Raw genomic sequence first — 24,247 nt, 5'->3', positions numbered from 1 at the left:
GTACAACTAGTTGTTAGAGGCACCTACTTTGTCAGTGTGAAATTTGAGACCAATTTTATTATTTGAATTCGGCATACACATATTTAACATACAAAGTTCTTTGGTATATAAAAATAATTGTATTGCAAATCATACAATATCTGAATTCATAACGATATATTAGAGAAATCCATTCAAGAGTTCATACACCAATATATCTTACTTTCAAAAATTGTGTTAGATTATTTGTCAGACTATGGTACAGCCGACACCTGTTTTGGGGTACTCATTTTCTTTTTCAAGGCCTATATAGATGCTTAGTCAGAGGCCCGCAATATCTAGAGTTATCTGTCATAGGTTGATAATATATAGGTTTTGTTAGCCCGTATATTCTTGTTAGTTGTAGCACTATTATGTTCGATTATCGGGGCAGCCAAAATCGTCCATAATACAGTATGTTCACTTCAAGCAAATGGTTAAATGAAGTGGAAATGAATCTCTATAGATATAGCCAGCATTATGTAGAGCTTGCAGGTGTAGATAAGGGGTTGAAAAAGTGTCCAGGCGGTGATCATGAGGTGTTCAGCTATTCCAGGAGAAGGTGGTTTGTCAGGCTTTTTTCCTTTTTAAAAGAATAGGCCCTGTCTGATACACAAATGTATAGCTACATTTGCCTTACTTGAAGAAGCAAGCTGTAGGAGATATGATTGTGTGGCGAAGCTGCTATCCTGGGGACCTGGGTTCCAACCCCAGCCTTTGCACTTTACTGAAAATTGAGTGATTTTAGCAAATCGTTGACTCCCCATGTGCATTAATATGTGAAATGCAATTTTAAATGTATTCTTGCAATTTAAAAAATATATAATCCCCTCGAGATTACACGGTCTTGTATTCTCTTCGAACACACTGCATATGTACAGAGCTCCATTGCTCTCCAGTACATTTGCTACATTACCTGCAAAAAAAGTGTTTGCTTTCTTCAACCACCTATATTTTTAGCAAGCCTCCAATTTCGTAGCTCCCATAAAAATGACTGTTGTGTCTTCCTGTTATCTTTTTCCATTTTAATAGGAGACCAAGCCGGTGAAAAATGGGTGTTGAAACCGAGGCAGCCTACTCTTATCTGTTAGCGCCAGGAGTCCAGTGCACTACATTAAAAAAGGTTTTGGTTGCAGTAGCCACTGTAGTGGTGTTTTTTTGCATCATGGGGGCATATCAGCAACAACCGGCGATAATTATCGCTAAGCGCACTTAGCACCAGGAAAATAGTCCCCGGCTAGCGTGGATTTTTATCGCTGAGATAGCGTGCTATTAGCAACGCTTATCTCAAAAGCGATAAAAATACTAGCGCTAACTGCCAAACGTGAGATTATCGCTGGAAACCCAGCGATAATCTCACGAAGATTGGCGTTTGCTAGATGATAGGGCCTCACATACTTAGCCATGATATCCACCTTCCATAGGATATCATGGCTAAGTCAGTCCTGAAGCAGGCATAAGGAAAGCAGCGATAACAGGGGTTATCTCTACTTTTCTTGCCGCTATGCTTCAAAGCGTGGGGTTGATGATAGGAGAAATGTTGCTTAGCGACATTTCTCCAGTCATGTCAGGTCAGGAACGGCCACTTTGCATCTCATTAGAGATGCAAAGCTGGGCATTAAGAATCCGGGCGCTAATGCAAGGTTTCACGCGATAGCGTGACCTTGCTGATTAGGCGATAAAATTATCGCCGCTTTTCGCCCGAAAACGGACGCGAAAGCGGCGATAATTTTATATCGCCTCGTTGCTGATATGCCCCTTAGTTTTTAAGAGCAATAGCTTTCATCCTTTCCCAGCAACTAGAATCTCACTAAATTAAACGCAGCAACACCCACAAGGGAGTGATGCAAAATGTCCACATGGCCTTATGTGTGCTGAAAAAGTCTAAAAGGAGCACATTTTTCACCCTTGGCTGAAGAGTACTCGTGATAATGCCATTGCCTCAACCAACACAATGGTACTCGTTACTTAACAATATAGTGTTGAAAGGAATTGTCAGCCTGATCAACATTCATACTTTTAACCTACAAATGTAATTCCAATTCTGCACCATGTACTCTACCCACCGAGCTATCTTACCCAGCAAAGAGTGGGATACTTCTCAGCTTTATAGAGGAGCCTGTGAGATTTTGAAGAGAATTGCAAACTTGCTTTAAAGGCCTAAGTGTAGCTTAAAAATTTCGATCATGGCTGGACGGGCAGTATCAGCCTGTCATCCTCCTGAGATGGATACAATATCTACCACTGATATCGGCACTAGTAACACTTGTGATTTGCAGCATTTGGAAAATGGTGAAAAAACTTCCAGGGGCTGTATTACACATAGTGCCCTGAGGTTGCAACAGGCGCGTGGACCTGCTTTTTGTGCCTGGGGTACAGTGGTATTAAGAAGGGACAGCAATAGCTTGTGCGGCCCCTTCTGTAAAACTGATAGCGGTGGCGCACATATAGTGCCAACGCTATCATGAGAGGACATTCGCTCATTTGCATGAGGGAATGGTCGAAAGCAAATAACGAAATCACTTTGCCTCTGCACCTGCGCCGTATAATGGATCCTGGCTCACAGGCAAATAGGCCTTAAGGGGACAGACTGACAGTGCGCCACAAACTGCCTCTTTAAGCCAGGCCTCCGGAGGGGGTAAAGGAAGTTCCATGGACCCTGCAGACATTCCCCTGCAGGCAGGTGCAGTAATTAAGTCAACCTGTCTGCAAGGGAATCTCTCACTCCTCTTTAAAGTGCAGGTGCTGCCTGCACTGTAAAAGCTGTAAAAGACGGAGCGGATTGTAAACAGTCACTCCATATTTTACTGAATGTGCTGCCAGCCGGGCAGGCATGGGTTTGCACCTGCCTTGACTTCCTTACTTGGGTCTAATACCTCTCCTGGGGTATAGGCCATCAACCAGGACTCTCCAGCCACCTCTAAACTGGGCTTTTCTTACAATATGACTCCAGGTGTAACCCCATTCCTTGGAGACAGCCTCAAGGCTTCGGGCACCAAGTGTTTCTTAGCCTTCCTCTTTTCTTTTTCCCTTGAGGGTTCCAAGTCAGGGCTTCCCTGGTGGTTTTTGATACAGGCTTGTGGAGGGTGTGACCTATCCAGCTCCAGCATCCTGTTTTCTTCATGAGCAGGGATTTGGAAAGTCAGCTGACGGAGGTTGTTGTTGCTGGTGGTGTTGGGCCAGTGAATTTGGAAGATTTTCCTCAGGTAGACATTGATGAAAGTCTGGACTTTGTTTGTGGTGGTCACTGTTGTCCTCCAAGTTTCTGCTCCATACAGAAGGACCGATTTTACGTTGGTGTTAAGAAGCCTGATCTTGGTTTGCAGAGTTAGGTCCTTGGAGCTCCAGATCTTCTGTAGCTGAATTAAGGCAGCCCTTGCTTTTCCGATTCTTGCCTTGATGTCGGTGTCTGTGCCACGCTGCTTGTCTAAGACACTGCCCAGGTAGCTGAAGGCCTCATACTCTTCCAGTGCATTGCCCTGAGGCAAAGCAATATTTGTGATAGAGCACACTGTCCCTGCTTGCACCCGGATCACCTGTTTAAAAGTGTACTATGGCACAAACCGGGACAGTGCCTCCTTTCTGTAATATGGGCCCAGGTGGGGTAAGCACTTAGAAAAAATGCTATAATAGTATTATATTTTATTTCAGTTAGATTAGTCTACACTGTGTGTAGTCTTTATTTTCTTTTTTATTGAGCTTCGTCAAATACAGAAAAATCGAGAATAACAGTGAACGTTTTCGAATTGCCTGGTGTAGTATTTAGGATAGCGGTGATATGAGTGGTTAATTAATCTCACAGTGAGTCCTTGTCTACCCTGTGTGGCTTCATTACTAATTTATGAACTTTATGTCCAAGAAAAATATAATTCTCTGTGGATTTTCTTTTTTCTAAACACTAAACATGAAGTTTTCAGGAAAATGCACTGTGAACTCTGGTTAATGATCATAGAGTTAGCAGCTAAATTCTGCTGCTGCTCAGCTCCACAGGACCCTTGTTACTGTCCATTCAGAGTGCAATGCAGTGTTCTCAGGGATTGCGGAGCTGGGGAACCAAATCAGCCCTGGCAAAATGCTCAAGCCAACTCTGCTCCCCTCATCTTGTGCATTCTCTCTCTTTCCATCCATTCATTCTCTCTCTCCTTTTGTCCTCTTTCTCTTCTCCGTCTTTGATCGCTTTCTCTCTACTGTCCCCGTCCGTCTCATTCTCTCTCTCTTTTGAAGCCTCCACATGCCTGCTGCAGTTAATTTCCAGAGCTGGGAAAGTGACTGAAGTACCAGGAGTGCCTCCCTGCTGTTCTCATTCTCCTCTCCCTTTCTGATCACTTTTTCTCTACCTTCCCCGCCCGTCTCATTCTCTCTCTCTTTTGAAGCCTCCACATGCCTGCTGCAGTTAATTTCCAGAGCTGGGAAAGTGACTGAAGTACTAGGAGCACCTCCCTTCTGTCCTCTTTCTATTCTCACTCTCTGATCACTTTTCTCTACCTTCCCTGCCCCCTCTCTTTTTCTCTCTCTCTCTTGAAGCCTTCACATGGCTGCTGCAGTTAATTTCCGGAGCTGGGGAAAGTGACTGGAGTACCCGGAGCGCCTCCCTGCCAGGGGCCCGAGCCTATCAGGGAAATGCATGGTGGAATAAAAGGCCTGTCGAGACCTGTTCACAGGGACTACAGTGCATACTGCTAGCCTGATACACAAACAAAAAAAGGGGAAAAAAGCCATGTGTTACTGTATTAGTATTTACTCATAGGTTTGGGACAATTCTTGGACTTTTTCTGGAATTCTCCCACATATAAAAACCAAGCGTATTGAATTTCCATTTGGAGGCGATTCTGGCCCGCGGAATCTCCGCCACCAGGCTGGAATCCCCACCATCGGGCCGGAATCTCCACCTCCGGGCCGGAATCTCCACCTCCGGGCTGGAATCTCCACTTCCGGGCCGGAATCTCCACCACCGGGCCGGAATCTCCGGCCTGAGTGTGGACATAAAGTTAGTATGAGTAAGTGCATTCTGTGAGTACCAAAATGAGTAAGTGCCTTCTGTGAATACCAAAATGAGTAATTACCTTCTGTGAATACCAAAATGAGTAATTGCCTTCTGTGAATACCAAAATGGTAGTAAGTTTAGGATTTTGTAGTAAGTTAGTTCTGTGAATCGGGCCCACACTTTTTTGCCACTTTCTCATGGTATACTGGCGTCTCCACTGTACATTGAGTGGAGAAAGAGTGTTTAGTGCACCCCCCAGAGTGCGCTCAGCTTCTGTAATCTCCGCTGCGCCCTCAGCTGCGGACTGGTGTTAATTCCAGCACTTTGGCCCTTGCTACTCTAGCTTACTCTGGACTATGGTACACACAATTCCTTTGCATGGAGCCAGGCCCTCCCTGCCTCCAATCGGGTCCAATATGTGACTTCCACTCCCCTGGATGGCATTCAAACCCCACCTCACCACTCTAAATGCACCCCATGCCCTAAAGTGAGGGTGCAAATTACAGACCACCTTACAGATGGTCTACATACTGTCTCCCTTGCTGGAGATCATTTGAACCGGAATATTTAGAGCGAATCTACCATGTGTGTCAAACTGCGAAAAATGTAATAGTGTCTCCTTGACAAAATACATCTATACATATTTGTTCATGCAGTCACAGATTGCCTGTTTGCTTAATTTCACCCATGTATGCAAATGTCTTACAGTGGGCGAGACTTGGGACTCTTTTTCATGATAATATATAGACCTGCATTTCAGAAAGTTAAAGTCTACCTTTCTTTTCTGTCTCCCCCTTTTTTCAGGATGATGAGGTGGTCCTGCAGTGCACGGCCACTATCCACAAAGAGCAGCAGAAGCTATGCCTCGCCGCGGAGGGATTCGGCAACCGGCTTTGCTTCCTGGAATCCACCTCAAACTCCAAGGTAGGCTGAAGGCACCCTTCCAACTGAGGATGCACTTTTTCTTTCATGGCGTATCAAATAAACCAACTGTAAGCACATTGTCGGAGCTGTCATCAATGATTGATGGGCGGGAGGTTGATAGCGACGGATCAAGTCATGACCCGGATGTGCCTGCTTTAATCGGAAGTCCACAGACTGTGTGTGGGTGGCCATTGTTAACATGCCCCCTGACTCAGAGCGTCGTAAAATTATGCGTTTCTGCCTCAGCTCTCTCCCTGGCCCTTTAGTGAAAATTATGACGAACGCAAAATTAAAATTTACTGCCAGAAAAAAATCTCAACGGTTTAGAATGAACGGTGTTGATTGTGTAGCTCAATCAATGTTCTCTCTAATTATTATTCCTCATGTGCAGCATAGAATGTTTGCGTGCACACTTTTCTTGGATGTGAGCGCAACTGAGTGATATGATCTTTAACTGTGCAGGTGAACAGATACTGCTTAAAAGTAGGTATAGAGGAAGGAAACCCCCCTTTTCGAAACCTCATTTTCCCATCCACCCTAGATTTCCCATTTCTAAAGTGTGCATTTTATAGCACATTTTCCCAATTATATTGACTTAAACGTTTTAAGTTTAGATACTGTTGAGACTGATAGCTCACAAAAGCGCCTAGTGCTTCAATCATAGACACTGTGCATATCACTCTTCTGGAACAAAAAACAACCATATGAAAGTCTGGACTATTCTTCGTTTTTCATGTGGAAAAAAACTACACATCACTTCTAGACACAAAAAAAAGTGCAACAAGAGGAACCATGCCAATGTCAAAAAGTGCCACAGCAAAAGTATCGAACATCTGAATTTATATACAGGCAAAAAAATTAAGCATCTTGGAACCAGGGACAGGATTTAGACTTACTATCAAAATACGTATCTCAAATACCTGTGACACAAAATAAGGCAATCAACAGTAAAGAAAGAAAGGTGTAGTCATACCATTTCTTGGTATTAGGAATATGGCAAAATGTATGTGAGAATATATAAAGATGTTCTGTGGTTGCACCTTAAACGGCGAGCACGCACTACAGTGCCTTTGCTTGTCTAATTGTCACTGTGCCACAGAATACCTGACCGTAGATCACTCTGAACATAACACGCTGTTCATCTGTTACTGGGCCACATAATATGTGCCATGAAAGGCCTGCAAATGACTAAGGTGTAAAATGCCTGAACATGAGACACTAGCCACACAAACACATCCATGGTCACTCCCTCTCAATGTATTTCTCTTCTTTGCTCTCCTTAGTTCTCACTCTTCTCATACACTTTCCCTTGTGTTACATTCCTAATTGCTTGTTTTCTCATGCATTCTCTATCTATTTCTATCTCAATCATACTCCATGGTTTCTTTTTTTCAGTTCCATCTTTTACTCCCACTTGTTGACGGGCACACAGACACTATTGCTGCTTGTGCCTGTTTTTTAGGTCTCGCCTGCGAATGCAGCGCATGCGCTGCTTTGCCTCGATGAGATCTATTGTCGTTGCTTCTGTGTCCGGGTTCTGTGGAAGCGGGGTTGGTGTCCGCCCTGTCGGCATTAGGCCCTGCCGACCCTGCCTTGGCATGAGCACAACACAGGACCTTCAGGCAGTCTCCTAACGTGGTCTGCCCTCACGCCCGCAGCCTGCCCAGTCCGCCCCACACCTACCGCTGTGTCCCATGTGAGAAGCCAAGTCCTCCGGCAGTGCAACAAGTCGGCCACCGATGCCCTGGAGCAGTGCTTCCACCGTGTCTTTGTTTGGCGTGCCTGCCCGGACAGGGCATGTGCACGCGCCTGGGTTCGTTGCCGTCTCCTCTTTGCTGTGCCTGTATGCGCCCGGACAGGGCATGTGCACGCGCCTGTGCTGCGGTTTCTGCGCCTCACGGGCCTCTGTGACAGCCTTTAATTACACAGGAGGGTGGCTCTCGGATGGTGATGTGCGTGTGCTGATGGCGCATGCTGGTCGCCACCGTGTGTCATTAAGGTAATGAGTGCTCCCATTCCCCTGCACCCCCCCCTCCACCGTGGAAGCTGATGGTCGCTTGAGAAGCACTGAAGCCTGCCTCCTGCATTCTCGTACCATCCCATGCAAGTGTTTTGTATTTTTAAGTCTGGCTGACAGCGCGGTTATCAGCAACCTATTGTTAGCAATTCTTTAAAATGCGCACAGAGTGGGTGTTGTCTCCTTACAGAGAAGTTTAATTCTCACATCGTGGAGTTGGCGGATTGCTGTTTCGGTGCCCCTTTGTGGAAGTTCTTCCATCGGATGCATGAGGGTTGCTTTTGCATCTGAAAACTGCACTCCATTTTCACGCTCTCACATTTAACTCATCATCTACTACATGCTTTCTATACCCAAAGCCCTCCTTAATTACTTCTTTTTCACTGCATTAACAAAGCCAGTAATGTGATAATCAGTTGTGTATGCAATGCACATGAGCAGTATGACTGCCTGTGTTTCTATGCGTTGGTGCATTAAAACCAAACCATTTGGCTTTGCTAATGCTTTTTTTATCATAAGTCCCAGCCATTTGACGTTAAGCGTCCAGAGTCTGTCTGTCCCATTTTCTCTGTGCCCCCTTCCTCTGTGCCGCCTCCCCACCCTCTCATTGCCTCGCACTGTGCCCTGCATCCCCACACGGACACGGCTTTTCATTCAGATGCACGGTTTGACCCTGGCCTCTTCGGCTCCACCGCCCTTGTTCTCCAATGTTGCAGATTAAATAATACGTTCCCTCCGATGAATTACTAAGTTATTAAACCATATCTACGTCCCGTGCCCCACTGTCCATCTCTGCCCCCCTCTCCTCCACCCCCGGTTTCCCGACTAGGCCCTCCACTCTCTCAGCCTTATCTTCTTCCCTCTCACGCTTGCCTCTCTCCTCCCGGACCTCTTTCCTGTGGTCGCCCCTCTTACCCCGCTGACCTCTCGTGCTTTTCGCCATCTACTGCTGCTTTCCGCTCAGACTAATGCGCTACCTACTTCTCCCTGCCTTTTCCCCACCCTTCTCCGTTACCCTCCGCTTCTAGACTCCCTCCCTCCCTCCCCACTCTTCTCTCTCTCTAACTCCCATCACACTTGCTTTTGGCCATCTGTCTTCTGAGTTTCTCGTGTGCCCCCTCCCCCTTCTAGTAGCCCACCTGTCTCTCCTTAATTATCCTCGCCTCATCCAACGTTGCCTTTAAATCTTTTCTAGATTCAATCTCTGCCCTCTCCACCCCGCCGCCACCTCCATTGGTACCTTCCTGTTGTGTGACGTCATCTTTTCTGCCTCTCCCAGACCCCTTCCTTGGCCCTTCCTTCCCTCAGTCCCTCCCTGTCCTGTGTCACCAACTTTACTTCTTCCATGCCATTCTTACCTCTCCCTACTATCATTCTGCCCATAGCGCTTTCTTCTCATCTCCATCTCTTCTAGCCACACTTTGAATTCAACTTCACTCCCCCTTCTCCTTAAACAAGCATGTGCAATGCAATACGTCTCGCCTCTACGCGAGTTTAAGCTATTGGCATTGTAAATAACAATGCCTTTCTATTTATTTAAAAAAAAAAAAAAAATCATAAATAAAAGGCATTCTCATTTACAATGCCAATAGCTCAAACTCAAGTAAATGCGAGACCTATTGCATTGCAAATGCTTGTCGTAGCTTGGAATGAATTCAAATCGGAGAGAGAGAAAACATGCCCTGGATCGTGGATGAATTATAATTTTCTGGAGGGCATGACAATGTTCATCGATTTAGGCCGCATCTAGATTTCAGAAGCGGTAAAAATTTGGTGTTTAATGTTTCTTCCTTCTCATGTTCAAGCAGAGCAAATTCAAAATAAATCAAGAAACAATCTACACAGGACTGACCCAGGGCAGGCATAGCAGTGCCAGCCCTGCTCCTGCACAAGCAGCAGTCTTTAGATGATGGACAGCTGCTCTCTCTTTTTTCTGTGTGCTGCAAAATTGTTTGCAAATCCCATCCCTGCAGTGCTCTTAGCTCACTGTTTTGGTTTGTGAGGGGGGAGATGGGAGCGCATGTTGCACAATGGCCAAAGCTGCAGGCTTTGGAACTGGGGAACCAGGCTCGAGTCTCAGCGTTGGTTCAACATCTTGTGATTCTGGGCAGAAAAAGGAACCTCCCAGTGGCTACAAAAAAATGAATATGACCTTGTGTATTATTCACTGATCCTCATGTAAAGCGCACCAGTACCTTTGGTCAGGTTAGCTATATATAAAACTGCAAAAAATGGAGAAAGACTAAGGAATTAATACTAAACTTGCCCGTCTCCCATCAATGCATTGGAGCAGCTCGCCCTCCCCTGCTGATCTACACCGAGCTCCACTGCAGGTGTTCACATCCCTTTCAATAGTCTCGGGAACTAAAAAAAAAACAACTGTCCTGAAAGCAGCATTTAACAGCTCATTATCTGTGCTGCATCGTCATCACTGATATCACCTTACAAACATAAGCCTCTCTGAGACACTACTTTTAAGCACTGTGACTTGGTAGCAGACACCTCCAAGCTCAGTTTCTATGCTCGGAACGACTGCTGGCTAGTGGGTGGCATAGATGAACGTCATCTCAGTCCCCTGGCCCTAAATCTGGCATATCAGTAGAGAAGATTATATCGGATTGACTACACATGCCTTCCTTACTTCTCAGCAGGGAGAAAGGAGGAGTCACTTCAAGCTCTTCACCGAAGCATTTTATGGCAACCAGAGTTTGAGGAGGTGCGCGATGAATCACACACAATACACGGAGGGAAAACACATTGGGGCAGATTTACTACTTCTGGCGCATCTCTGCTAATCAGCAGGGATGCGCCCGAAGAGTTGCGACGCATCTGCCCACCCATGCGCCACCACTGATGCGGCGCACCGTGGCGCACGGATGGGCAGATGCGTGTCGCATCCCCCTGCGGAAAGGCGGCGCATTGCTGGAGTTGCGTCGCAAGTGCGACGCAGCTCCAGCAAGGCTCGGGGTGCCCCTATCCCTAACATGCTGCGTCAATCCTTACGCCTGCTTCAAGCAGGCGCAGGGTTTTGACGCAGCATGGCCGTAAATGTGACTGAGTGAAATCTTGTAGATTTCACTCAGCCACTTTTCGGAGGCGTTCCTGCGCCGGAACGCCCACCCCTGTGCAGGAACAGCCACATGTGATGCAGGGCTTTACAACGTGACGCATCTCCCTAGATGCGTCACGTTGTAAATAGCCCGCAGCATGGCACTGGCTTTGCGCCGCCGCTGCATCACAAAAGTGACGCAACGGCGGCGCAAATCTGGCGTAAGGGGCTATTAAATTTGCCCCATTGTGCGCACCTGTTCGAGCGCGCAGCTTAGAGGGAACAATGAGCTCAATGTGTTTTTTGTCATGGTGCCTCGTGACACTGTGGCTACCCCTTCGTGTGTCTACTATTGTCAACTGACATTAAACAAACATTAGAAATACAATAGGTCTCGCATTTATTTTTAATTAGAGCTATTATCATAGCTCAACGGCTACCGGGCAGAAATTGCCACATTGCAGGTGCTGAACAGAGCATTGCTCAGTGAAATGGCCTGAAAGCCTAAAACGATGTTGATAGCCTACAAAATAAAATGGCAGCTCAGGATGACCAGGAGGAACCACAGACGTACTGGGATGGGCAACGTAAGCAAGCAATGAGTGAAATCGCCTGGGCGTGGCCCAAGCACGCAAAAGCAGGAGAATCATACCCAATGTACCAATAAAAACACCGTATTTCTAAATGGCACATCAACGAACAAATGGCTATTCAGGGGCATCCCAAAAGCTGATAGAGGAGATAACAACAGGTCTTGCATACACAGTGCATGCACGCTACCTACGCTTGACCTAAAAAAAGATAAACAATTTTAATATTTCTTAGGTCATACTTCCACAAGTATACACTAGAACAAATTATTAGTTTAAAAATGGGCAGAAAAGCTTTAACTATTTTGAGAAAAAACAATAAGCAACTTCAACTATATCTGGACAATACAAAAGATCGCATGAGTTATCAAACAAATCTCTTGTGACTCAAACATAAGAAGTATTTATGTTGTTTGCAAAGTTAATAATCTCGGACATTAAAAGTCACATGATAAAAATCTTGGTTAGGATAATTACAGTAGGGGCAAGCAGGTATTTTAGACCCGTAGAATTTTTAACCAAGTGTTACCACCAATCAGCAGACACCCCAACTTAAAATTCATATGAAATCTTTTCAGCCTGGAGATAAAATTGAGGGCATCTGGGAGTGCAGAAAAACAGCTAGATGGAACTCTCCTGATCCGAAAGGCAGGAGCTAGGCCTTATTCGGACGTTTTTTGTATATTTATCGATTTTATCCCAGACTTCAATATAAATGTGTTCACCAGGGTAACTTCCTCTGTCTAGGTTATGCGAGGTACCTTCAATGATGCAATTAGGTTTTTAGGGAAAGTGAGCTTTTTCTTCATTCAATGCTTTTGATGTTATCTTTTTAATATGCGTCTTGGGGCCCTACCCAAATAATAAAGGTAGGAAACCATTAGAACATAGTCTCTAAAATGTAACCAAGGAGGTCCAGCTCCAAAATAATTGCCGTTATTGAGGAAGATATTTTAGGACCAAATAATAATTTCCAAAAGATATGATTCTGATTTTTGCATTTTGTCTAAAAAACATAACATTCTGAGATGTATCCACATAGAGAGCAATGTTGAAACTTTGCTACATGTATTTTCAACACTGGAAAAATATCTCCTTTTCCCACAGACTTAAAAACAATTGAAAGAAGTCATGGCCCACTGAAAGAACCTTTGATGAGTGATAGTACATATAAAAAGTCCCAGAAGAGTTGTTGGCCAAGGTATGGGTTGCCTTTAATGTCTTCCAATAGCTTATTAGTTATAGCCCTCTGTTGTAAGGGAGATAAGCTTCATGAACTACAAATCACTAGTATTTTTTATTATCATTTACCACAGGAAAGAGGTGTGGCGCAGTGGCCAGGGCGACTGACTCTGGAATCTGGGGATCACGGTTCGATCCCTGGTGCCGGCGGCAGATTAGCCCAGCTCCATGTGACTCTGGGCAATAGCTTGCTTAATCTTCCCGACGGCCCCCAGCGCCTAGAGACCCTTACGGGTGATTGTTTGCGCTTTACAAATGTGGATTATGGATTATTATTAGTTCATGACAGTTAACTGATGATGTAAAGCAATCGGGGCGAGATCCAGAAGGACCAGGTAATTCACATAAATAAATTAGCCATTTATGTTCACCTATTTTTGGTGGAAAACAACAGATTTTTCTTTTTTAATGAGAAACTTCACCAATATAGACAAAAAACAATGAAGAAGCGTGTATGAATCCTTGTTTGAGGCCATCCAGAAACAGCAATTTAGCCATCAGCTCATTATCATGCCTACCAGTACCCTAGTCAGAATACAGTGATTTCATGATTTGTAGTAAAAAATCATTAATGTGCATTCTCATTGGCTTACTCCCTACTGTATCTCGAACAACTCTATGAAAGGCGCTGGAGAAATTCATAAAAGCCACATATAATTTCTGGTGTTTCCCTGTCACATATTTCTCACATAGTAATTGCCAGACACACAATATTATCCACCGCAGAACATAAAGGGCAAAATCCCACTTGTTCGCTGGGCCACAACTTATTGTAGCTTACCCAGTTTTCTAACAATTTTAGCACATATCTATAGCATGCATTTTGCCTGCTGCATCCATTAGTGTAATAGGACAATAGTTTATAAGAGTTGTTTGATCACATTTCTTGCACAAAGTCACAACAATGTGACCCTTTCCAGGATTCTGGTACTTTCTTATTCTTTAAGCAATAATTAAACAGCCCATAAAAAATAGAGGCACAGAGAAGAGGCTGAACTTAAACACAGAAACACATACCACATTGGGGCCTTAGGCTCTGGATGCTGTCATGCCCTCTACAAGTGTTACATTTTCAGTTAACATAATCTGTTCTGCGGTATGTTCAAGAGCACTCCTAGGGTGATTTGTACTTGGGATTTGATCATATTTCTCACCATAAGTTTGTAAAGAATACATTTGATGACCATAGAATTGAGAGCAAAATAAACACCAACCTGCTTTACCCTTAGAAGTGGGCTTCTTATACACCTCTTTGCTGGTGGTTTTTGCTACAATTAACAAAAATTCTTTCAAGTTTTTTTCCTAAGTGTCATTTGAATTAAGTATCAACTTCTTGCTTCTTGGTTCTGCCTTCTGCATCTCATTGCATTTTTGGACAGCACTTTATCATGCTCCAGACGCGGTCGGTAGTAGGAGTAACTGCAGGGCGGTGACGTGGGGAGGGGGAGGGGCAGGGTGGGGGGTAGTAAACTATGGATTACGGAGGTTTACAGGTAAGTTAACATATAAATTAATAAAACGAATTTTGTTGCATGCACTGCATCCTCAAATGCGATGCTGTGCACGCAACGAAATTCGTTTTATTAATTTATATGTTAATTTACCTGTAAACCTCCGTAATCCATAGTTTACTACCCCCCACCCTGCCCCTCCCCCTCCCCACGTCACCGCCCTGCAGTTACTCCTACTACCGACCGCGGCTGTCATGCTCTCTTTTTATGTCTAATGCTGACCAGGGTATTTTGTTTTTGTACTAATATTATATATCTAATATGCTTACTTATTGGTGCTTTCATCCACTCGTCTTCTTCCCTTGGCCTGTTTCATTAAAAATTTTCTTCCGCCCAATACAGCATACAGCTTGGAGAAGTGAGTTAGCCCACTTCAGCAATTGTTAACTTCACTGCAACTGATGCCATTCTGCTCTTTCACAAGTAGCACATCCACACTCTCATAGTTGTTTCCTTCAGTGCGAAGGACTAGTAATGTAGCGAGTGCATTTTGAGACAAAACCATATTTTTGCTTTTAGTTTTGTTAATATATTGTTGAAGGCCCTGTAGCTCACCCAACAATAACGCTTTACAAAAACCATGGCAAAAAGTAACAAGTATTGACATAGCCAAAAGGTTGATAGTCAATGCCAGGCCTATTTGCTTTGCCAATGCTTGTTTGTCTAGGTGCCTGATCAATGATTTTATGAACTTTATATACATACGCTTGAGATTAGCAACTGCTGCTTTCATACTGAGTTAGATTAATTTAACATACATTTGTTATGTGACCAATTGCAGTTGTTAATCAGTCATTTAACTGTTCCTTGATATCTTCATTCCAATATTTTATAAAGTTATTTCACAGCTATAGTATAGAATTGCGAATTTCTCTTAGATGTTTATTTAATTTAAAATATAACTTCACCCAATTGTTACCAAGATCATTAAGGTCAGGAGTTTCTGCCAACAAATATGTTAGTTAGAGAGGTCCTATGAATGAAATGAATACTTAATCAATAAGGGAAGAAAGGGAAGATTTTGTCCTGCTCCATTAAGACTTATTGAGTGATCACTCTTAAACCGCACATTCATCACAGCCAGTCTATGTTCCAACTGGAAGCTTCCCATTTTGCTGCATCTTTTATCATAAAGATCAGGGACTTTTAATCTCCAACAGGAATATAAATTTGAGAAGCTGCTACACATGTACCTATTCAATGAAATATGAGTATTAAAATGAATTACTAACAGGCAAATTGAATTAAGAAACCTATGAACCAATCCATTTAAATTAAACATAATTTAAGAGAATACAGCATTTCCAGACAACGACGGTGGAATATAGGAGTTACAAATTAACTATTCTAATCCATCTTCTTGAAAGTTGGAATGAAATGAATAAGTAAATAACAGTAAGTTGCCACACTGATTTTAATAATATGCCATTGAAAGACAAATCTTAATAAAGTTGCAATCCACCATTTGCATGCCCTTTATTTGCATAGTAGTTCTTCTGGAAACCACAAATTACTTATTCACTCCAAAATCAGAGGTTAGCCGGGTCTCTTGTGGACAGACAATCTCAATGTTTTTAAATAATTCTGAGTCAAGATAATCCACAAAGCATTCAAGCCCAGCTACATTACACCTAAATCAGGAACAGTTACCATCAGGCATTTAGGGTACAGTTTCCATGAGTTTAGAGGTTGAAGGTCAAGAAAGCCATGATCAATTATTTGTTCCAAATGGATCATCAAACGTTTATGCATATGTATCTGTCGCTTGTCTTATCCTCCTCTAACAAGTCACTCTCAATTTCAGGGCCCAACTCTTAGTCTGAAAAAAGAGGGTGAAATTGGCCACTGGGTGGGGGGAGCACAGGAACAGAAATAGGTGGTTACGGTTTCACCCACTGTCAAGAATAGCTTACAGACTGAGGGTACCATGGCACAATTCCTACCCCTTTGATAGGGAACTGACCATGGCAACTGCATGAGAAACAATAATAATGTCTGGTAACTGTAATAGAACTGTTATTACATTATTTTACGTTTTTCAGGATAATACTTTACTGAGTTATGTGATCTGCTTGCCTGTTTTAAAGTTTTGTTCAGTTAAGAAAAACTTTATTTCGGTCGATGAAACCATAAAAGTATGTGTACAATACAATACATTACATTATTGAAAAAAATAGGTTAATAGAGGGAATCCGTCTGTTTTACTTAAAAGTGTGCGCGTCATCTTTGTATTTCATAAAACAATCTACAACGACACCTCATTAAAATACATGTGCAGAATATGTACCAAAGTTAAGAAAACAGACAAACATGGGGTACAAATTCCTAGTTGTGGCTGTAGGAATAAAGTTAGCTTTGGACAACATTAAAGTGCTTTAGTAAAATCATAGGATGGTAATTTCAGAGAGATAATCTCACAAGCACCATGACATTTTAGAGAATCCACATGCAAGGAAATATAAAAACTTAATACAGTAAAATTTGAGACATAAAAACTTTAAAATGTACATTAAGCCACTAACAGATAGATACATTATTACATTCTAAAGGACTTTAAAATTTGTGTTGGACCACTACAGATGGGGACATTATGTGCACTTGCAGCTTTGATATCTGATTTAAATGAGTCCAGCACCTACGCCACTACAGATAAGGACATTGTGTGTGCTTGCGGCTTAGATATCTGATTTAAATGGGTCCAGCGCCTACGCCAAACTGAAATAAGGAATCGGGATACAGCGAATACAATGGGCGAACGGGTGTCAGTTTTCAGGACTCTAAATTCCTCACTACAATGCACGAACCCTAAATTCCTGCACAACTGGATAAGCCAGTGCTGCCTAACTAGCTTATAACCAGGGCAAAAAAAAGAAAACATGAGGCTCTGTCTCTACGTCACAGTTACAAGCAGCGCACCCTCGCAAAGCTGTCTTTGACCATTTACATAAAAAGGTACGGAACGGCAGGGTACCATGTCTGAACTGGACATAGAGTTTCCTTGCCACAGGAGGTTGGATATCGTCCAAAAAGGGCTCCATTGTGTATTCCTCTTTCATTTGCAGGAATTCGGTGGTCAGGTGTCCTAAGGTTGAGCTCCCTTCAATAGCTGCAAGTTTGGTCATATGATAAGTCTTTACTAATTCAGTGCATGAGATTGCGAAGCACGCTTCCTCTGGGTTACTCCAAAGACTGAACTTTCCCAGCCTGCAGCATCCATCCTTGATATATGTAAACCAGGGGATTTAATCTACACCCGGGAGACCCAATAACTCTTTTAGTTCCGATCGATAGGCTGCCAGTTCTGGTGTCACCAACAGTCTACGCCAAAAGGTTAGGGGTCTAGGACCGATTTCATCCCCAAATGGTCTAATTCCCAGGTCCAATCGTAGGGGAATTAGAGGGGTGCTTACAGGGAGACCTAGGGTCTGCCTCACATAACTATTTTCTACTTTGCTCACGTTGGTACAGGGGCAGTGGTCCCATAGTTCCGCCCCATACATTGTCGCACCTCTGGCTTGCACCTTGTAGATCTCTACTATTGGACAAGCAGGTTTAGCAGAGGAGTTAGCGAGTAGTTTTGTAATACCCCCAGTGGTCTGGGCCAGCTTAAGCTTGGCCTTGGCTATTTGCGGCCCCCACTCCATATTTTCTGTCAGGGTGACACCCAAATATTCGAATACCTTCACCCTCTCCAGCATTGTGCCATCCAGGCAGGGTTTGGAGCGTGTTGACTTGGCTGGGTTGAAGACCATAAACTTGGTCTTCTGGGTGTTGATCTCCAGCCCCCTGTTGTTACAAAACAAGGCAAAACTATCCAAAACCCTCTGAATGCCCATGGGTGATTTTGACAATTGAAGGGTGTCATCCGCAAACATCATTGCTGGGACCTTTGTGCCTGCTAACTTGGAGGTGTCGTTATCTTTAACCTCAGTTAATTGGGCAACCTATGCGTTGACAAAGAGGCAGAACAGGGTAGGTGCGAGCACGCTCTCCTGCCTTACTCCTCTGTCTACTGGATAACAGGAGGTTAATTCTCCTCCTTTCCCTCACCTTACTAGGGCAATATTCCTTTCATGCAGTCTAATTAGCATGCTGAGAAGATGGCAAGGGATCCCCATGTCTCTAAGTACCCCCCATAACTTAGCTCTAGGCACCAAATCAAAGGCCGACTTCAGATCCACAAAAATTAAGTAGAGGCAGCCACCCTCCATTCTCACCGTTTTCCAGAATTTAATTTGAAGTCTATATATTTGATCAACGGTGGAAGTGTTCTTTCTGAATCCAGCTCGATATGGACTGAGTATTTCATGTTCTTCCATCCACCACTGGAGACGATCTAAAAGTATCCGTGCAAACAGCTTTTGCGTAACATCGATCAAGCTGATCGGTCTGTAGTTTACAGGCAGGAGTGGTGATCCCTTTTAAAAATTGGGACAATTTCAGCCCCAGACCAGGTTTCGGCGATTGGCATGCCTTTTGTGGTGGCATTAAATAAAGCCCTTATTTTAGGTTCATCCCTAAAAAGGTGCCCCGGAAGCTTATCCAGTCATGGTGCTTTGCCAGAGGGAAGCTTGTTAATTGCATTTTCGACTTCAAGCAGGGTGATCTCGACAACTTCTTCGTTACTGGCTCTTAATATAGTCATTAATGCATCATCACAAGGGCCGAGTGCTTCCTTCATGGTATAGAGGGCCTGAAAATGTGCTTCCCGTGATTCTGCTGCTTTGTTAGGTTCAATAGCTAAATTTCCTTTGCTAGTGCCCGTGCCTACAATAGACCAGAATTCTCTCATGTCTTTGTTGCATACAGCTGTTTTTAAAGCATCCCATCTATTCACTTCCCAGGTCTGTTTTGCTAATCGCGTGGTTTCCTTATACACCCTCCTTATATATTTGGTTGATGGTTTATCTTTGGCTTTGATGGCCTCTAGCAAAGCCTGTTTCATCTACCGGCAACTGTCGTTAAACCAGGCGAATGATCAGTGTTTTCGCCTTGAAAGGTATCTTTGGGAAGAATATATCGGCCAGTTGGGAAACCAGGCCCGTGTGCAAATCTGCAACTTTGTTGTTTTATAGTACTTTGTTGATTTTTTTTAAATATGGATTCTGATTTTATTAACTATAGATCAATAAATTGTGAATAGATATGATAAACAAACTTTTGACAATGTTTTGTCCAATCAGAAAGTGGCAGTTCTTTCACTGCTAAGATGATGCCAACAATCCTTTTGCCAACATATGATAAACTTAGATATAACGTATAGGTTTTTCTTTTCAGAAAAGGTCTTGTAAATAACAGTGCCTAGATAGATGAATGGTTCAGATTGGGTTTGCAACAGAGAAAGGAAGGTCCAGTTGGATCAATGCTTGACTCCTTTCGTCTGACAAACTGTGGCCTTGATTTACTAAAACTGTATTTGTGCTCATGCAAGGCAAGTTTGTGATGCATCTGTAGGCTTTTACAATGCTAAATAGATTGATGCAATGCATTGAGTCACTTTGTGCCATGCGAGCAGCTGTGCTGTTGTGAGTTCCCTGTGGGGCCTACCGTCGTTCTCCCCTATGTTAGCCTAACTGGAGTTTCTAGGTCACTTTTGCTTTCCACATGTTACGAAATAACCTGTTTGTTTTTGAAAAACAGAGGGGAGGATTTCTAGCAGGGGAAATGTCCCGGGACAAGCATGCCTGCGCTGCACAAATCTGAGATGCAGACTAGCTATCTGCAAAGGCCCGGTTTGGGGGCATGTTTTAATCCCAGAGATCCCTGGGCTCACATAGTGAGGTTAGGCTTAGGCAGATATATCATTCGCAATGATAGGGCTTTTCATTGTCTACAGTTTATTGGTAATGCTTATTACTCTGCTCAACTGCATATGTTTTCTAATTGCAGCACAGTTGCTTCATGATAGAGCACAATAGTTTCAATAAATATTGTACACTTTCCTTGTGTCTTTCTTTTGCTTATTATGGACATGCATGAGTGAGAGAACAAAAGGTGATAACCTCTTATCGCTGTTCCCCTGGGGGACTTGAGTGTTGTGTTCTGGGGTACCAACTTACCTGTTACTCTGTGAAGGTTAGGAGGGCAGGGAAGGCACTATGAGCTAGTCAGGATTTGGACCCACAGTTACTGATGTAGTCCCTAGATACTGATGTTCTGTGATCTCAGGCATAGTTCTGTTTCCAAATAAAATCCCTGCAAAACGGTGCCACTAGCTTTTTTCTGGTACTTATTCATGGGTCTCCTGAGTAGTGTTTGTGCGTGTCCATAAAACCCTTACACCTACCACCGGAGACGTCCGTGGTGTTGGGGATTAATGCTCCACAGTGTTTTAGGGAATACCTAATTCTGTTGGTTTTTCAAGCTTGGAAGTTTAAAAGGACAATACCCATTTTGTGTTGCATTTTGTTTCCATTACTGTTTTTATCACGGTACAGCCGCAACCTATTGCAATAGCTGCTAATTGCAAACTTGCTGTCCATTCATGTTATTGGACATGGCCTTACTAATGTAGGTGGTGACTTAATTTTTGTGGTTGAAGCCCACAATGTCTTTCGCTTTGAAGTCTTTTATTCTTGAGCCAATTTTCCAGCGGTGGATGCTAATACAAACACATTTCATGAATACACAATTGCTCGATCACCAGCACCATACAGAGTGTATGTGCTCTTAGAAATCCCACCATGGTTCCATGTCGCCCTACCCCATGTACTTGCACCACTACATCTAGGTCCCCTAGGTAATGAAGATACGACCTGGCCAGCTTTATCTGAATACACACCATGCCCTAATTATGCAAATATTACTGCTCAACAGCTACAACCATTGTATGCTAATATAGTTAGACTTTATAGATGCTTAACTCAATATGTTTTGCACACCTTGTTGGCTGTCCCAGCCAGGGTTGGCCTGCCTGGGAAAGAACAGTTACCTGCAGTGCCTACAATAAATCCTGTAATTGTTCATTCAGTTCTGGGCAAATCCCCACTAACCATGAAGAAATTCCATTTTGGATTGCCCAAAAAATCGATCAAATTAAAGCTTTTTCCCCTTACTGGACCACAATAGAAGCACAGAATTGTGCTTACCCTACAGAATGGTTCCCACTATAGGTGTCTGTAACACTTTGAGGACAGTCTTTGCCACTGTATACACCATCAGTCATGGCAATCCGTCCATGTCAGTCTTTCCAGATGTGTTAAAATAAATACAGAATGAACAAGGAGCAGCTGCTGTCTTGAATATGGGGATGAAACTAATGGGAAATGTTCCCATTGTGTCCACAATGATTCTGTGTAACATTAAAGGCAAAGCAGCATATTTGGCTATGTGTCAGGGGCTCACAGTGGTTGCACAAGCTGACCATGAATGAGCTGCCTATAATTGTTGCTGGTGTGTATACATCCTTAGGATGCAATAATTTAGGAACCAGACCTACAAAACCACCTCTTGGCAAGCCAAGTACAGACAAGGAAGCGAAACAGACCCAAGAGTATGTTAAAAACTATGGGATGAATCTAGACAAACACAGAAAGGTAAATCTCGCTGAGATTCTCCACCACCGGAGCCCTCTGAGAGGCACTACGATTTCCGTGATTGCACCAAAATCAAGGTTCCACACAGGTATCAGATTTCTGATACACGTTCTCCTCGTTTCTTTCAAGACTCATCTCAAAAGCAGTACGAGAGAGTAGGGCAATCTCAGCACAGAGAAGAAGAGTACACAAAACTGAAAAGGGAGACACAACACTCGTCTGACGTGAAGAAAAAAAAGGGGGGAAACCTCCTCAATATAAAGCCCCTTTTCAGAAATAGAAAATTGCGACTGTAACTGCAAAATATGACACAGGCACTGAGAACACTCCTCCTGAACAGGAGTTGGGCAGTGGGTCTCCTCGTCAGCGTGGCAGAAGTCACCATTATGCGCCGGAATTCCCAGGAGTTTCTGGCAGCGAGAGCAACTGATCACTTCATTAAAGTTGAAACCCCAGATAGGCGCATATCCCCTCCTGATTATATAACTTACTTATACAAATTGAGAGTGACATACAGTGCACCATTAAAGTAATACTCTAGGGAAAATGTAACTTTGTCTTATGACATCCTTCTGGTGAAGGTCGATTGGCCCCGTCTACTTGTCCAAGCATCCCCCTAGGGTCAGGATATAATAATACCTTCATTTTCTGCTCTTGTCCCTGATGAAATCGAACAAGCTTATACAGCAAAATGGGCTCTAACACAAGCCCCGACTTTATATTGCAATCATGTTGTCTGGGATAAGGACTCTCCTTATCATGTTATACCCATACGGTCCAGCCCGCAAGTTCAACCCTATTAAACAAGAAGCTAAGACACCTGTTAGAGAAATACCAGGGAGTAATTGAACCCTGTGTCTCTCAAAATGAATAATCCTCTTTTTCCTGTTTTGAAACCGGATCACTCATATCACATAGTCTTAGTCTAAAGACATTTAAGTAGTTATGCACAATCATTTGTTATCCAAAATACACATCATACGCCATTGATTAATATATAGTCTGTAAAAAATGCAAAACAACCTTTGATATTTCCAATGTTTTTTTAAGCCAAAAATCTAGCACCTGAAAGCAGAGATTGGACAGACTTCTTGGCCCATGGCTTTCAGCGTCGCTTTACCCATCTAGGAATGGGATATAAGATATAAGTCCCAGACACATTGTCTTATGTGGATAATATCTACCTCACGGACAATGAATTGAATATACCCTTGGCCAGAGTGGATCGCTTAATTTTGAGATTCACTGCATTTGGCTATAAGTTCAACCTTAGGAAATGTCATATCGCATTTCTAAGTGGCCTTTTTTTAGGATATTAACTTACACATGAGGGTAAAAGTCTTTCCCCTAACTTTTTGGATAAGTGTGTACAATTGCAACCTCCAAACACTTTGAAGAAACTACAGTCCTTATTAGGATTGCCTAATTTGGCAGAACATACATTCCTGATTGTGCACAATGCATTCAGACATTTCATGAGTTAATACACCCTGATTTTTTAAGTTCAAATTGGACATCAGAACTTACTGATACACTCAGATCCTTAAAATCTGACTTACTTGCTACACGTCACTTACATACACGTGTAAATACTACAAACGTAGTCATCCGTGTCTTACAGAGTGCAATTGGATTTATCTATATCACTTTAAATTAAAGTGAGACAGTGCCAATAGCATATGAATCCCATTTATATTCCTATGCGGGAATGAGCTTAGCTTCCACTGAAAATATACTGACTGTAGTGCAGATGGCAATTCTTAAAGAGCGGCCTCTTGCACAAGGTAAACACATCATTGTCTTTACTCTTGTACCAGCCTTAGAGGCTGTCACATAAGCCAGCATTCCAAACACGAAAACCCTCTATCCTAGGTGGATACAGTGGGTAACATCCTTAACAGCTGTTGATTTAGCCTTCGTCGTTGACCCATCTTTATAGACACAAGAATTTCTACAGTATGAGCATGTTTATTCCATGACCACCTCTGTCTTACCTCTTGAACAGTACAAATATATTGTTTACACTGATGGTTCAGCCCAGCCTGCTATAGACTCCAAACAGTATTATTCGACAGTGTGCGCAACCATTGTTGGTGTAATGTTGGAGAGGAAATTCCAAAAAAGACTCTCACCCAGTCCTTAGGCAACTGCACTGCACAGTTTGCTGAACTGAAAGCTTTTCTTCATGCACTCGAACATATGGATCCTGAATTCCCCAAACTTATGGTGCGTGATTTATATTACCATGTACCGTCCTTTATTGATAATTTACATAATTGTCGACAGAATGGATTCAAAGATTCTAAAGGCAACAAATCAAACATAAAACGCTTTGGGTTAAAATGGTAGACCTCAAAGATAGGTTACCACAGCCTCA

At 43.1% G+C, this 24,247-nt stretch overlaps 1 protein-coding gene across 1 annotated transcript in view; it reads left to right on the top strand.

Moving 5' to 3' along the window:
• RYR2 (ryanodine receptor 2) overlaps positions 1-24,247 on the top strand; it is a 3,458,987-nt gene that overhangs the window by 420,778 nt on the left and 3,013,962 nt on the right. The window contains exon 2 of the mRNA XM_085612346.1: positions 5,807-5,926. Within this exon, the coding sequence (XP_085468472.1) occupies positions 5,807-5,926 (120 nt within the window). The remainder of the gene's footprint in view (positions 1-5,806; positions 5,927-24,247) is intronic.

The sequence above is a fragment of the Triturus cristatus genome, chromosome 6, assembly GCF_964204655.1.
Source record: "Triturus cristatus chromosome 6, aTriCri1.1, whole genome shotgun sequence".
Classification (NCBI taxonomy): Eukaryota; Metazoa; Chordata; class Amphibia; order Caudata; family Salamandridae; genus Triturus; species Triturus cristatus.
This window is presented reverse-complemented; position numbering and strand designations above follow the sequence as displayed.